Source organism: Lotus japonicus, chromosome 3 (assembly GCF_012489685.1).
Source record: "Lotus japonicus ecotype B-129 chromosome 3, LjGifu_v1.2".
Lineage (NCBI taxonomy): Eukaryota > Viridiplantae > Streptophyta > Magnoliopsida > Fabales > Fabaceae > Lotus > Lotus japonicus.
In genome coordinates, this window is record NC_080043.1 from 20,351,405 (window position 1) to 20,368,216 (window position 16,812).

The window sequence follows — 16,812 nt, forward strand, 5'->3', positions numbered from 1 at the left end:
TAGCAATTCCGCAAGTGTACGGATTAATCGAAGTAATACAAAAGATTGTCGAACCACATGGATAGTTGTTTGTTGATTTGATCTTGGAGATTAATGTTTGGAAATGGAAAAGAAAAAGAAATATAGATTAAAGTTTGTTATGATGGAAGCAATTGTAACAAAAACATAAACAAGAATCTTGTAAAACTTATGAGAAAACAGTACCTTGTGTCAAGTTTCACCTAATTCGGTTATGTTACTCAGAATCTAATTCATATATGAACTCTTAGGAACATTTCTATGGTGATGTAGCATTTACCTTCACTTGTTAATACCTTAATCAAGTAAATCATTCAATTTCAGTTGCTAAGCCTAATGCCTTAGTACCTAGTCAATTCAATTGAAGAATGAAGCTTGTATGTTCAGGCCAACAAAATAAGTTCTCACCCTTATACCTAAGTGATAGAAAACAAATCAATCTAATCCCATGGTCCCTTAATCCTTACCAACTACCGTTGTGCAAGAAGAAAGCCAAACACTTGCATGCATTCAAGAGAGTATTGAAACAGAGAAAAGATACATAGAAATGAAACTTTATTCATATAAGAAACTCAGAAGTTCATAACATAACTTAAACTAGGATCCACAATCTCCAAGGTACAAAGGTAAACTAGCCAAACATGGCTAGAGAACTCATAATGCAAATCAAAAGAACAAAAACCTGAATTAAGAGTGCCAAGAAGCCTCCCACAAGCTCCAAGAAACTAAAACTCTAAGTTTTGTTCAAAAAGTTACAAGATACCTAAAAGAAATAACAAAAGCCCTATTTATTATAGAGTTTCCAGCAGTCATCCACGCATGTGTGTGGCCTTCTCCACGCACATGCGTGGGCAAAAACGCTCAAAACGCAAAAATCGCAGCATCAGGTTTTGCCTCCACGCATGTGCGTGGATCAGGCGGCGCACATGCGTGGGCATCAAATTTTTCCAACCCCGTAGCTCCACGCATGTGCGTGGGCGCACATGCGTGGCTCATCTGATTTTTCTTTAATTTTGTAACTCCTTCTTCATCTATCATCATGGCTCATTACTTGGTCTTCAATCAACATCATTAGCCATCAAAAACACCTGAAACCTTCAAAGAATCTCAACAAACAATCATTCCACCAATGTAACTCATGGAAACACTCATTTAATCACAATAATTCAACAACCATTCATTCAATTTAGCAAATGAAACCCCCAAAAGACCATCAACACTCATATTCTCACAAGATTTCAGCTCAAATCTGACCATAGGGATGAACCTTAAACTAAAACTAATAAAAGCTAATAAAAATATCAATTAAATAAATTAAAAACACTTAAATAATGCAGATGCAAATATGAATTAAAAAGGGACTCAACTTGACTCAAAAACTCAATAAAGGACTCAAAAAGTAAAAGAAAGAAACAAGAAGGACTCGACAAAGATATAATAAACCTCGGGTCATCACCAATAGGTATCAAACTTAGAGTATTCTCTTGTAAGGACTCTTTTGCCGAGGATTTATGAGGCCCAAATAGGCTAGCATTAAGGTTTTCGATCACCCCACTATAAAAAGGGATGTCACCTATTGTAAAAGGGATCCTTTCATTATCACATGAGACTTATATTTCACTTACCTATCGCTGTTAGGTTTTCTCTTAGGGTTCTCTTATTCTTAGACAAAAACATAAATCAAAAACTTCAAACTTTAAAAGTTTCATGCGTTCTCTCATTGTCTCAGTCGTTGACGACCATCGCTCTACCTCTCACCCTCTTCATCATCAACCGTCGCCACACCATTCTCTTCAAGGTGATCAACAACCACCCTTTACCTCTCACGCTCTTCGCCTTCGACCGCTGTCACCCCCAATTCTCTTCGTCGTCGTTCTCGTTCGACTCCGTCGTAGCTGCGTGTGGGCTATGTCGGTGAAATCTAGCAGCGACGAAATCGGATCTTAAAGACATCGTAGTGTGTGATTCCTCTTCATGAGTTGGTCCTAGATTTGTCATTGGTCTTTGCAACACGCTAATCTTGATGCTTTTATATTAGGTTTCAACATGGTTTCTCTACAACTCCGCCAATTGAGAGGTAGTTTTCGCGTGGTTTCTCTACAACCACCAGAGTCATGAACTTCACCCCTTTCCGCAACCATTACTAATATGAAAATAAGGCAGCCACTTGTTGAAGATGAAAGTGTGAGTTTCTTCCTTGAGGTCTAAGGGGTGGTTCAAAGGTTGTTCGTGGGCTTGGGTGGCAAATTGGATAGGTAGGAGGTAGGAGGGAGAGAGAGAGAGAGAGAGAGAGAGAGAGAGAGAGAGATCCAGTAGTAGATCGAGAAGTGTTGTGTTTTTTGTCCGAAGTCGTTGTTAGTTTTGTTGATTGTTGTTGCTTCCAGAGAGGGGTTTGGTAGCAAATTGAGAAGTGTTGAGCGGTTTCTGGTTCGCTTCGACGAAGAAATCATCACCTTCAAGAAGGGGCTCAAAATAGGTAAAATCAATGGCAATACACAATGTCGATTTATTATGTTGTTCTCCTTGTTCGTGATCTGGTTAGGGTTTGTACAGAGAAAGGCGCATACCAAGTTTTCATTGACAAAGCTCTCGCTAATGGAAGCTTGCGCGTTGTGGTGCCTTCGGTTATGGAGTTTGTGAATCCATTTAAAGGTGGAAGATCTGGGATGCGACGATTTGTTGATGGCTCAGGGAAGTTATGTAACGGGTTGGGTGTTGGGTAGTTTTGCATGGATGTTGGGGTCGAAGATTATGAAGCGTCAGCGACGACAGAGCACCGATGGTTGTGCGGTGGTTTTGGATTGATTAGAGAGGAAGGAAGGGGTAGAGTGGGGAAGGAAGGGTTGTCAATTTTTATTTTTACCCTTATTAGCATCCAACCAATCTTAATCATTCAATTAAAGAATATTCATAGATTCTGATCCAATGATATTTAATCATGATAAAGACCAATTTAAAAAACATCCACACTAGTCTTCACTAGTAAATTACTAATATTGGTCCCTAAACTAAATTTTTATAGAAACAAATCTTCTAATGTGGAAATGCAGAGGATTTAGTCCTTTTACCGAAATTTTTAATAATGTTTTTTTTTTGGTTACAGGAGGAAAAGTAACTAAAAGACAGAAAAACTAGCTAATTGCATCTAGATACAAACTATCATAAACAAAAGACGGCGGTCTCGCCCAAACTTGGATCGGTGTATCACTCTTCCCCGCCTCACGAGCTAAACAATCAGCAGTATTGTTCTTCTCCCGCTGGAAATGCAAGACACTGACGCTCTGAAACCTGGCCATCATGCTCCTAATACGAGTAATGTTATTCCTCGCCCAATAAGTACTAGTGTCGCTACCAGATTGTAACATCGTCACCATGTGCAGGCAATCACTATAACACTCTAAAATGCTGATTCTTAAATCCAGGGCATGTTTCAAGCCCAACTCCAACGCTGCAATTTCTGCCAAAAAAGCACTCCCAGGCCCCGCGCTCGTAGAAATAGCGGATTGCCAGTCCCCATTACCAGCCCAAAGAACCGCCGCACATCCCATTTGATTAAGCAGAGGATCCCAGCTTCCATCCGTCGTAAGGCGTACAGTACCAGTAGTAATGCTAGGAGTGGAAGACGTAGCAGAGATGGAATGGTGAGCAGGTTGATGCAACATTCCCTTCTTCCAAAGAGCAACATCTCGAAGGATGTTTCGCAGAATCTGATTTAGTGTCCAGTGGTTACCATCAAAGGCTCGATGATTCCGCCACCTCCACATCCACCAAAGCACAGCCACGCCCAATGTGCACTCACGGTGACGCAGCAGACCAAGAAACCAAGCATCAAACGAGATGTGATTATCCAGAGATGGTAAGGATCGGCGAAAGTGTAACCATAGGCTGCGTGAATCCGGGCACTGTCTGAAGATATGATCAACATCTTCCAGGTCCGCATCACACCTAGTACAACTAGCGTTAGCTGCTAGGTGACAATGGTTCCTCTTTGCATTCGTTGCCAGGTCCTCTTTCCCAACCAGCCATAGGAAGAAGCAGATACGTTCAGGAACTTTAAGTTTCCATATCAATCTCCAGGGTCCATGGGAATCATCAGTATGAGGGGTGAGACTATGGTACGCGGAACTAGGTGTATACCACCCATCTGGTGTGTGAATCCAACGCAGGGTATCCACTTCTAACCTTGATGACGGAACTGAGACAACTCGAATCTCTTCCATTACTTCTGATGGTAGAACAGTGAACAAGGAGTCCAATTGCCAAGCCCCATCTCTCCATAAATCTGAAACTTGTAGCTTAGTGTCTGTAATGTGGACAAAGGGTACTCGATCACATATTCTTCCTGTCCCAAGCCAGTTGTCATACCAAACAGAGGAGTGTCCATTCCCCAGCAGTGGTTTGAAACTTCCTCCAACATACTCTTTGGCTCTAATAATACTCCTCCAGATATACGATTCACCATTCTTACGGGTGCTGTTAAGAATGAGTTCTGATTTCAAGTATTTCTGAGCAAGAGCTTGCACCCAAGGCTTATCATGATCATGCAGCAAATTATCCACTAATTTTCCAAGCATTGCCACATTATTTTGTCGAAGCACCCCTAAGACCCAAGCCTCCGTGCTCCTTCGGTTGAGTAACCTCTTGCCAAGGCACCAAATTCCAACCTCTAGAGCTGCCTCCTTTGGCCCAAATACAGCTACGAACTCTTTTATCCACCACATCACACACTGATTGCGGAAGCCAAAGAGTTTGCATAGAGTAAATAGGAATGGACGTTAACACAGATTTTGCTAAACAGAGCCTCCCCGCTCTATTTAACAATCTCGTTTTCCACGAAGCTAAGCGAGCATTGATCCTCTCGAGCATAGGTAAGAAATGATCCCTGGTAACTCTTCCTCTCAAGAGAGGGATCCCAAGATATTTTCCAAGGTTGCTGGCCCTTTGAATACCCAAAATAGTGGACAGCTTTTGTTGGACAGTGTGAGTAACAGTTTTAGAGCAACACATCCTAGACTTCTCCAAATTAACCCTCATTCCAGATGCCTCACAAAAATCTCTGAGAGTATCGGCCACAACAAGCATTTGTTCCTCATTCGCTTGACAAAATAACAACACATCATCAGCAAAGAAAAGGTGAGAGATACCTATGCCCTCCTTGGCAATGTGAATGGGATGCCAAGCCTTCTCATTAACCCTCTTCTGGATTAGAAGCGCCAATCATTCCATACAAAGGACGAAGAGATAAGGGGAAAGAGGGTCCCCTTGTCGAAGTCCTCGTTGGGGTGCAAAATACTCAAGCTTGGAGCCATTCCATAAGACAGACAAGGATGCTGACTGGACGCCCCACATGATTAGATCCACAATGGGTGGTGGAAAACCAAAGTCATGTAAAGTTGCTCGGAGGAAATCCCAACTCACACGATCATATGCTTTCTCTAAGTCCACTTTTAAAGCCACCAATCCACCCTTCCTCTTGTAGCCATAATTTCTAAAAGGATACGGAGAAATTTTTAATAATGTGTCAGCACAATTAGCATCTACGTAGCCATAATTTCTTATATGGAATTTGATGGGTATTTCCAATTTTCCTAAAATGCTTACTTGCACTATAGAGAGAACAAAATCACTAAACTTGATTTTTCGTCATACCCTCCATCTCCAATTCTCCATAAAATTAGACATCTACTTTAGATCCCTCCAAAGTGTAACATAAACAAGCTCTGGTGAATTTAGTAAAATGTCCACTTAAATGTTTCTTACCAATAAAATAAGAATTGATTAATGATCATTATTCCTCCCTCTGCTGTTCAAGATCCAACATAACTTCTTCCTCCAACCCAAACGTTTGCCAACCTGCTTAGAATTAAACAAGTATTTTCGATTGCGTTAGATGGGAGTTTAGAATTTTCCCTTTCCAAGAAAATTAGTTATCACCCAACTTTCTCTGACAACTTAGCAGAATGGTGCACATGATGATACAGGTAGCTGGTGTTTCCATTCACTTCTTGGTACTCATCTGATTCTATGTCCTTTTCCTATGACCAATTTTTCAGGCTTCTTCTTTACTTGTCTTCTTCTCTCTACACCAAATAAAGTTTTTTTTACCAAGGCTGTTTGCATTATGTTAACATGGCTCATGTTTTTCAATTCTATGTGAAATAGAATAAAGTTAAAATATCTCTGTCACAATTTCACACTTGATGTTCAAATTTGTCTGTCCTTTAAAAGGTGGCATTTGCAAACTGATCCAAGGGTTTTTCTTTCCAAAAAGTCTAGCAGGTTATCTTGCTCCTGCAATGAAGGAAAATGGGAACAAAATCTTACTCATTTTGTAACCCAAAAATGATACTCGTAATAAGAAGCAGCCAGTGCAATTTCCTTTATTTATTGTGTGTTTTAATCCACATTTAGTGCATGTCTGGAATTGAACCAGCTTTCTTTACTCCTGGTGTCTAGTTGGGTTGTGACTTGTGAACAATGTGAACTGTGGTTTGGCTTCTCTGTAGTTCTCTTTTTTTTATATGAATACACAAAATAATTCTGCTGAAAGAATAAAAATTATATACATTAATTGGTGGCCTGCATACTTGTGCAACTCAATGACATCTCCTCCATATGTCCTAACCAGGCATATATATGGAAGAGTATTCTGGAATTTAGTTCTTTACAAAGTTAGACGAACAGGATAAGCTGGTTGACCTCCTCAATTTTGGTTAGCCTGCTTAGTTGATTTTTAGGTAAAAGCTTAGAAAACCATATCTAGATTCACTTTTAAATTTTGTATATGATTTCTCTTCTGCAAAACTAGTTCTATCCTTTAATAACTATTTCTCATAGTAAAAACTATTTTACTTAGCATGCATTTTTTCGATCCATTTTGAGGTTTGGATTTAAGTGAAATTCACTGACTAATTGATCGGTCAACTAAATAAATAGACACATTTGCATAAAGTATTCAAAGGTGTTTTTATTTTCTAAGGATAGACCTTTGGTTGGGATTTGATTGCCAACTTTTATCAATGAAAAAGTAACTTCTTCAATTCTTAGTCTTTTACTGACTATTTAGTTGTGGAAATAAATTGATTAAGAAAAAAAATACTCACATGACCTGCATTACATTAAACAATAAATTTTTCATCTAGATTTGACTCATCTAAAGTAAGTAATCATAATCATTAATACTAATTATCTAACATAAAATGTCAATAAAAAATTTAATCAATAATTGTGGTAACTTACTTTACTCTTAAAATGAATCTTTAACTTTAATTTAGAGGAGATAAACTATTTCTTTTACTCAACAATAGCTTAGCCAATTTATTTTGGTACATCGAAAAAGTAAATAAAAACAGAAAAAGCTACACGGCTAGCAGATTCCTAGCCAAGAAGGGATCAAGCTGAGAATGAGCGGAGTTTAGCACATTGAAGATCAGCCCTAAGCCGGCAAGGCAATCAGCCGCATTATTAGCATTCCACGGAATCTACTCAACTTATACACTCCATGATCGATTAAGGAGGTTCCAAATCTCAGAAAAGTCAGTCGCCAACTCATGATAATGGAAGCGATCATCACGCAACGTGTTAACAATCTCAAGGCAATCAACCTCACAAATAGTCACACGAAGATTAAGCTCCCATATGAGGAGAAGGTCACTGTGTAAGGCCAAAAGATCCCCAATTTAAACAATTCGCTAGAAGCACCATAACATTTGAAATAAAAGTTCATTATTATTTTTTTTGTGACAGCAAAATAACAGTTCATTATTATTGGTGAGCCAAGCAAAAGAGAACTATTTTTTATAGCATACTCCTACGTAGAGGAAGCGACAAAGGCATTTTATTTTATTTATCCACCGTCTTTGAAATAGTCCTGAAATATTTGTAAGACGTAGACTTCGAGTTAAATACATTGAAGCAGAAAGAGACAAGCAAATGGGGATGTAGCTCAGATGGTAGAGCGCTCGCTTAGCATGCGAGAGGTACGGGGATCGATACCCCGCATCTCCACTTTTTATTTTTTTTCATGTTTTTGTGGATTAACTAACCTTCTATATTGCCCTCCATCTGTTCGATGAAATGCATCAACGAGCCATCTATAAGTGAATCAGGTAGAACAATCCATGAGAATTAACCACCACAACGTGGTGTTTTTCTGTAACTCCATTTCTATTTTAAGGGGCAAAAAAACTTTGATGCCATGAAACTTCCAAGTTAGCCTTAACTTAATAAGCATCGTGGAATATTCATCGTATCCCATGTGATTTAAGAAGCTAGGCTGTAAGAAAATTGAAAGTCACAGTCTACAATTTCTTTTTTTGGTATGATTTGGTTTATCAATTTATATTCTGTGTCTAGGCATAATAAGGTTATAAATTATTGGAACAAGATAATGCTTCTTTTAATTTGTTTTGTAGTACGGAATGACATGTGAATAATGTACACATCTTGGAGACAATGAATAAGAATGTAGTTATGGAGGCACCAGTTGTTGCTGAGTTGGATGGGAATGTTCCATTCTCAGTCTCACAGAAGCCCCAATATGATAAAAGAGGGAACACATGCACAGTGTGTCCTATGTCTTGTTTATTTTCACATTTTTGAAGTTTTAGGATCATAATTCCTTTGTCACGAGACTCGCATTCAAGTGATTATTCAATAAATAAAGTATGTCTGAACCAAGCTTATTAATTAAATTTGCATATACATGTTACTTTAGTTTTTCATGACCAATATGTTATTTGAATGACAAGTACCTACTTTAGTCCACTGAATATATAACTTTCATTGCAACAACGAATTTTTGCCCACTGATGGGACCTGTAGTGCCATTACCCTGTCTGCAACATTTCATTATTTTTTTCCTTATCAATCATGTTTCCAGCATTAACCTCAACTTTAACTGCTATCAGCATCATCATCTTATTGGAAGTTCTTTTGGAAATTGGAGATTGGCCATGGTATTAAATTTAATTCAACAGTATTTTTTTCTGTCCCAATACCAATGTTAAGTAGTTCTAAGTTTGCCAAATGTCAACTATGGTCAAGTATCAAGTTGCACATTCTGATAATTAAACTCTAGAAGCTCTATCTAACTATGCAACTAGGTTGCTGAATGGAAAGGTAAAATTGATGAAATTTGTCATACCTGGTAGTGGTACTTCTCCTAATGAAGTACACCATATGTGTTGTTTGATCAACTGTTTGAACCTATTTTCTTTTATCATAACGTGAGGCTTAATGCTATGTGGTTGTGGGTTGCAATGTGTGTGATATAAAGTCATTAGTGAACTTTTGTCAACTAGTATAAACTTTTAAGAGAGGAGGCTCTCTATCAAGCATCAAGGGACATGTTGTTTGATCACCACATTGTTAGGGAGACTCTCGATATAGGTGTTGTCACCATGGTCATGGTTTATCTACTCAAATTTATGACTTGCAACTTAAAGTATAAATAGCGTAAAATTAATAAACATTAGAAAAACTTCAAAGAAGGTTAAAATAGCATTGATGCTATATGAAATCCACTGATATATATGAAGCCACTAATTGTGAAAGTAATAGCAATGAGCATGTGAAAAGACACGTGGAGTGTCAAAAGTAAGCATAATAGGAACTAGGATATGTAACAGATAAAGACAAACATCCAACTCATATTTCAGTCAAACAAAAACATTATAAAAAAAGGAAGTTCCTAACCACACTACAATACATAGAACCATATCCACAACCTGAGAAGTGAAACTCAACCTTGATATTGAAGGTGCTGGCCTGTGAAAAAAAAATGGAAGTTACCAACAAATACATAGTGATTAAGCATCACATCGAAGGTGCACCTAAAGAGTCCCATTTTGAGCTCAAAACTGAGGCTTTTGCACTGTCAGTTGAGCCAGGATCTGATGATATCATTGTGAAGAATCTGTATATTGCTATTGATCCGTACCATATTAACCGCATGAAGAGCTACAGCGCTTCCCAGAATTCTATAATCCAGGCAACGCAAATAACTCCAGGCGAGGTACTCATTATTTGGTACTGAATTTCTGAGAAATTTTGCCACTTACTTGAGAGATTATGAAAAGGGGAAAGTTTTAGGATATTTCTTGAAATCTACTAATATTATTCCTCTAAACTCATTTTTAGTTATAGTTTTCAATGTTATGATATCACACAATAAGTTCCATATTGGAATGAAATTAGTGTTGAAGATTTTATAAGTGAGGAGACTCTCCACATGACGTGTTAAGGTTTTAGGTGAAAAATGTGGTGTCTAATCGACTTGTGGTATGCTCTTATTAGCTCAATGGGGGAGATCCTCTAGTGTTTTATGCATCTCGCGGCCCGACATTAAATTCCCCAAATTGAGAAATAGAAAATGCAAGTACTCTTTTGCTCAGCTCCTTTTTTCTTTCTTTCAATTCTTATGAAATGTGAAGGGATGAGACTTATAAGATGTCCTCTATATTTTAGGAGATTTTAAATGCGGTGTAAGAGTTTGATTTTTAATCATCTTTTAGTTAGTAGAAGAATTGTGCATTTAATTTAGTCACTGAAATGCTTCATTCTGAGCTTGTAATTTTTCCACCCTGCCACTTTCCAGGCTATCGATGGTTCTGTGATTGGAAAAGTTGTGGCTTCAGGGAATGCCAAGTTTCAGAAAGATGATGTGGTTATGGGAAGATTCACTTGGGCAGAATACAGTTTGGTTAAAGAAGAAAGCATACTTCACAAATTAGAGTCTTCTGAATTTCCTCTTTCTTATTATCTTGGAGTGCTGGGTAAGTTACATACTGCTGCTTATGAGTTATCACTTCACTTGCTTAACATGTGCTCTTTCCTTTGTTCAATTTGTCTGCTGCTGAATTGAGTGAGTGTATTTTTCTACAAGTTTTAGTAAAAAGATATTTTCTTGATAGCAATAAAATGTTTAAGTGTGATACAAATTTCTAGACGTTTCTTGTAAAACCTATCAAGGAGATATTGATATTACACTATCATGATAACTCTTCAAATTACTAATAGTTTTATATAAGTTACCGATAGTATGAAGCAAGCAGCAAGTTTGCTAGCTTCTATCACCAATATCCAAAATTCCAAATTAATGAACTACACGGTTCTTACTTCTAGTCTCTACTATCAACTATTTCTTCAATTCATCTTCTACTAACTATTCTTAACCCAACAATAAAGATGGTGAACCACTCTTCTTGCTTGGTGTAGAGACCAAAATTTATAAAGAGAAAAGAGTAATATGATGTGACAGATAGAGACAGGAAAAAAGGGAGTATATGTACTGTTTTATTGTTTGATATATAAATAAGCGATGTCTTGGTGTCCTACTCTTTGATGTTAACCGTGTCGTGGGATCATGTTGTGTTCGATGCCCAAGTTATAGTCGGTGATTCATAGGTCTTAAGTATATCATCCAATTATTCTTTTAGTAAGTCTCCATTTGTGTTCTACATTAGTATTGCTCATATTTGAAGATCACATATTTTTGTCTCTTCTTGATTCCAGGACCTAGTGGGATAGCAGCCTATATGGGATTTTTCAAATTCTGCAGACCCCAGAATGGTGAAAAGGTATTTGTTTCAGCAGCCTCTGGATCAGTTGGAAATTTGGTAGGGCAATATGCAAAACTTTCAGGTTGTTATGTGGTTGGGTGTGCTGGGAGCCAAAGAAAGGTGAGAGCCTTAATTAGGATTTTTTTTACCCTCTTGAACCTTACTTTGGTGTCTAACTAAAAAGCTCAATCATAGGTGGCATTTCTCAAAGAAAAGCTAGGATTTGATGATGCATTCAACTACAAGGAAGAAACAGATCTAAACTCCACTCTCATAAGGTTTGTTAGTTGTTACTGGTAGCAGATAAAATCATAAGTTCATTTGTAATTAGATGTTCAAAAGTAGTAATTTTAAATTTAGAATGCTTGTGTTGTCATGAATCAGCTGTCAAACTCTTGGTCACTTAGTTATAGAGCATCTGGCGCCATGTCACGAACCAACTATCTCAAAACCATAAGCTATTGGGGGAAGATACATTAATGATTTTATATTATATATTTAACATGTGTTGATGTAATTTGTTTTATATTCCAGGTATTTTCCTGATGGAATTGACATGTACTTTGACAATGTTGGAGGTGAGATGCTAGAAGCAGCAATTGCCAATATGAAAGCATTTGGAAGAGTGGCTGTTTGTGGGGTGATCTCCGAGTACACTGATGCAGGAAAGAGAGCTTCACCAAACATGTTGGACATTGTGTACAAGAGAATCACCATCAGGGGATTTTTAAGTGTTGACTTTGCAAATGATTTTGCAGATTTTTTGGCAGAAACATCGGATTGCCTTCGTACAGGAAAGTTGCAGGTGATTGAAGACATATCATCAGGGATGGAGAGCATTCCCTCTGCTTTTGTTGGTCTATTTAATGGAGATAACATTGGAAAGAAACTTGTAAAGTTATCAAGTTAAGGAGTAATAACGCAAAGGATGAATAAGAGGGGCTAAAATGTTACTCATTGTCACTATATGAACGTAATTTGTGATGAAATTTATGTGCAAGATTGTTATTCAAAACTTTTCTTTGGCAGAAAATGGTGTGTGAAACTTCGGAAGTTCATTGAAAAGATTTTGAACTTGCAGCTGGTTGTAACTGGTTGATGGTGGCAAAATTGATTTGTGCTGACTACGTGAAGAGGGTCTCAATAGTTGAAAGGGAAGCATGAAAGGCTGAAATAACAAATTTTGCAAAGCTAAACCAATGGAATGGATTCGGGGCTAATGAACGACCTTACAAGCTAAGTGTCCAAATCTACCCAAGTGTTAGCGTTGGAGAAGTTCATACCAGTATGAAGAACTCAAGCTAGAAAATAGGCGTTAAAGTGGCATTTATGAAATACGAATTATAGAATTATCAAGTGTTAGCGCTGAAATGACCATTTCCCGATACCGAAGGAGAGGTCAACATTGACAAATGACATGAAGAGAAGACTTAGGCTATCTTGAACATCATAAGTGTAAATGTAACGTTTTTAGCGTAAACTGTTGTGGTATTGTCGCATGGTTACTAGAATGTGGGTTCTAAAAGGTGTGCACATTTTGAAGCATAGGCATGATTCGATGCACCAATTTGGCATAGCTCAAGTTGGAAGTTACATAGCAGTAACTGGACAGCTGCACCTTAAGAGAAGCCAGTATGTTGCAAAATAGCATTAATTTTGCATAGCTCCGAACAGGATTAAAAGCTAAACCTGGAATTAATCTTGCAATTAAGCTCCAACAATCCCTTATCACATTCTCAATATCAGGGGTGCAAACAGTAGTTGTCATAGCATTGATTACTGCCATTGAATCAGACTCAATAATGATACTGTCCATTTCCATTTCCACTGCTTGTTGCAAGCTCCACTACATTCCAGACGTTGAGCTTCAATCCGAGAAGCTGCACAAAGAAATTCTCCTTAATTGCTCATAGCATTGATTAAATAAAAAATTTATGAATAATCAATAACTTAATTGCTCTCTACAATTTTTTTCAAAATTTAATATTTAATTTTGTTACAATTCGTCAAATAAAGATACTCATACATATAGAGAAGATAATTTGTTAGTTTATTTGTGAACCTTATATGAGATTCAAACTCAAATAATATCAGGATTTTATATTTGAATGAAGGGTGAGTACGTAAGTACAAAGCAAATGGTGGCCAAAATGATGTCTGTGCCGTTGCTGTGTTGCCAGGCCAACAATATTACCTACTCAATGAAGATGCTTCTGTGTGTCCTGGTCGTTCGACGTGACTCCTCCTCAATCCTCACTCTTTTTCTTAAATATCAATCATTTCTTTTCATGGCTGTTTAATAGATCAAATACATATTTCTTCACATTCCAAGCACTTACACAAAAATATATTATCTCATTTGTGTTACCCCGTCATCACACTCGACACAGTGACGTCATATAACTACTCTAATATTTTTTAGACAAATCAATTAATAGAAACTGCAAATACATCCGCTAACATAGCAGTGTTCAGTCTGGTAGAGAAATCATCCCACCAACAAACATTCGGAAAATCACACGCCATAGAAGCTAATACATGTGCTACTCTATTTTAAAAATAGTAAATTACACCTAGTGCCTTAAAGCTTCTTTATGACACTAGATTGTAAAATTTACTTAAACACTACACTCAATTTCACTAACTATATTTATTACCTACGAGTTTTGTTACCAATTTTTTCATAAATATTTCTCGGCAAATTTTGCTTCAAATTTGAATAAAATTTATTTAAATCTAGCTATATCTAATTCCAATTCACTCACTATATTTATTACCTACGAGTTTTATTACCAATTTTTTTATAAATATTTTTCCGCAAATTTTGCTTCAAATTTGAATAAAATTTCTTTATATCTAGCTATATCTAATTCCGATAATTAATACAACTTTCTCTCATTTTAGTTTTTATATTTTTTTGTATTTTTTTTCTTTTTAACATGATGATTTTAATTTTTTATGCGAGTGTTTAATTTAAAGAATGAAAGTTGTCACCGAATGATAGCTCAAGTCATAACTGGTAAGAGCTAGGGACATATGAGTTGAGAGAAGTCCAGAGATCAATCATTGGAGGATGCAATTTATCTTTTCGATATACCAAAAAGAAGGAAAGTTTAATTTGTTTTAAATTAGTTATTAGCTGGGGAAGACTCAATTCTCTTTTTTTTTTTTTTTTACAGTGACTCAATTCTCTTAATTGCTACTACAATTTTAAATTTCTAATCGACTTTATTATATTAATCTCTAATCCAGGCCGGTCAACATTAAATGAGGCCTAAGGTAAAGTTTAAAGTGAGTTTTTTTACCTAAAAAAATTCAGGAGCCTTTTTTACTTAGTAAAAAAATTTGGGAGTCTTTTAACTTAGTAAAAAATTGTTTTTTTTTTCCTAAAGCTCTTGCTTGGGTGAGTATACCCTTGGGTCGGCCCTGTCTCCAATGTTTAGAATGTATTTGTAATGATTTTGAAAGGGTAATATGTAATTGAGTATAAAAATCTAATTTATTATATCTTGTTGGGCTGAAATTCTTCTAAAATAATTGGATCTCTGATTTTAATTTCGTCATTCAAGTGTAGGCGCGATCTCACATTATGGGGGACTTGAATCTAATAATCACACAGTCTTGTTGCCCTGCAGGCGATGTTCAAGTGTAGGTTTATATATGGTCTTTATATCTTGTCCTTTTGTGGAATATAGTGGTCTAATTGGAAATATGCATATAAATTATGTGTGCTAGTTTCTTTGCAGAGATTATACGTGCTTAATCTTATACAAGTGGTATGTAAGTCGTTTTTTTGTGCTTCACAATGTATACAAGCAGATCCAATTTTCTTTAAAACAATATGAAGGATCATATGTCAAAAGGAAAAAAAAAGACTTCAAAAAATGATAAAATGTAAAGTAAAAAAAAAATTATCTGTGAAATTACCTATAGACATAGATTTGCAGGAATTTTACTCAAAATTGAAGCAAATTTCAAAGGGAATATTTGTAAAAAAAAAATTGGTAATAAAATTGGTAGGAAATAAGCAATGAATGGCGTGAGGTGCAATATTTGAGTAAGTTTAGTGTTATATAGGAAAACTTGAAGGTAATTTACTTATAAAAAAATGAAGTGTAATTTATTCTTTTAAAAAACATTAGTTGAAACTTATTTTTCGAAAGCAAAATGATATATAAGATATTATAGTCAAGAGTACAGAAACCAACAACAAAAAGAGGGGCACAACATCTAAATAAAGTCAACCTAGCAAAAGCGCTCAAACATGCTCCAAGACCAAACTATACAACTAGCCCTAAAAAGGAAAATGACCTAACCCCAAACCCCAAAGCAACCCCTACCAGAAGATCAATGAGGAAGGGTCAGCGCAACTAACAAAAAAGCCTCTAAAGAATCAACCTAAAAAACCCCCTACACCCAACCAAAAAGAGACAAACCAACCACCACATCTAAGGAGGTTTGCTCGCTTTAATCATTACCAAAAATTATAATCAGTTTTTTGAAAGAAAAAATTATATTGACGAGGAAAATATCAAAAAAAAATACAACCGTCCTCAAAAGGGATTAAAAACCAGTAGTACTAGAAACAAACCAACCCAAAAAGAGCTAACACCCGCCTAAAAAACTAAAAAAGCACCAAAGAAGAAAAAAGGATCTCCCAATGCAATAAACAACACCCTAAAGCTCATACCTCAAAACCTAAAAGACCCCTAAAACTGACCAACACTCAAAACCCTCCCACTGCCTCCTTAACAAAACATGTGCGCATTGATCTGGATTGCAACCTTGAAGAGGGAAACATCATCTAAGCAATCGTACTCCATGCTTAAGCGTTTCCCGACCAAGATGGCACCATAAGGCTCGACAACTCCACAAGCAACACCATCAACGTAAATCTCTCATTATTGGCTCAACACCAACATCTTCCATCATCGCGATCCAAATACAACTCTCAACATGTCATCTTCTTCCTCATGAAAAGTGGCACTCCCACCAGAGCTGCCAGCGGTTGGGTGATGAATCATAGCATAGCCATTGAGAACTCAAGTGAGAGTTGGAGTCTCATATTTGTTAATAATTAGTGAGATGAAGACTTTATAAGAGATGTGACCCATAAACTCAATTTCTTAATGTTTTGGGTAAAGATGTAATATCTCATTCTCTTGCGTGATCTTCAGTGCTGGCCCATTGGTGCATGTATCATGATTTGGGCTCCCCCTGACTCCCCACAAGT

General features: G+C 36.8%; 1 protein-coding gene and 1 non-coding gene across 2 annotated transcripts; both read left to right on the forward strand.

Annotated features, from left to right (window-relative positions):
* Positions 1-7,952: 7,952 nt before the first annotated feature.
* Positions 7,953-8,025, forward strand: TRNAA-AGC (transfer RNA alanine (anticodon AGC)). Its single transcript has one exon. It is a non-coding gene; the product is annotated as a tRNA-Ala (tRNA).
* Positions 8,026-9,707: 1,682 nt separating this feature from the next.
* Positions 9,708-12,594, forward strand: LOC130748770 (2-alkenal reductase (NADP(+)-dependent)-like). The gene is made up of 5 exons (XM_057602016.1): positions 9,708-10,033; positions 10,616-10,793; positions 11,533-11,699; positions 11,775-11,857; positions 12,114-12,594. Exons 1-5 carry the CDS (start codon positions 9,800-9,802, stop codon positions 12,487-12,489), a joined length of 1,038 nt encoding a protein of 345 aa, XP_057457999.1. The 5' UTR covers positions 9,708-9,799; the 3' UTR covers positions 12,490-12,594.
* The last annotated feature ends 4,218 nt before the right edge of the window (positions 12,595-16,812 follow it).

What these genes read in the sequence shown, in the direction of transcription:
- LOC130748770 (XM_057602016.1), top strand. Translation starts at nt 9,800, where the DNA reads ATGGAAGTTACCAACAAATACATAGTGATTAAGCATCACATCGAAGGT. An exon ending in GTGCTGGGAGCCAAAGAAAG is followed by an intron (nt 11,700 to 11,774) that starts GTGAGAGCCTTA and finishes GCTCAATCATAG; the next exon opens with GTGGCATTTCTCAAAGAAAA. An exon ending in CTAAACTCCACTCTCATAAG is followed by an intron (nt 11,858 to 12,113) that starts GTTTGTTAGTTG and finishes TTTATATTCCAG; the next exon opens with GTATTTTCCTGATGGAATTG.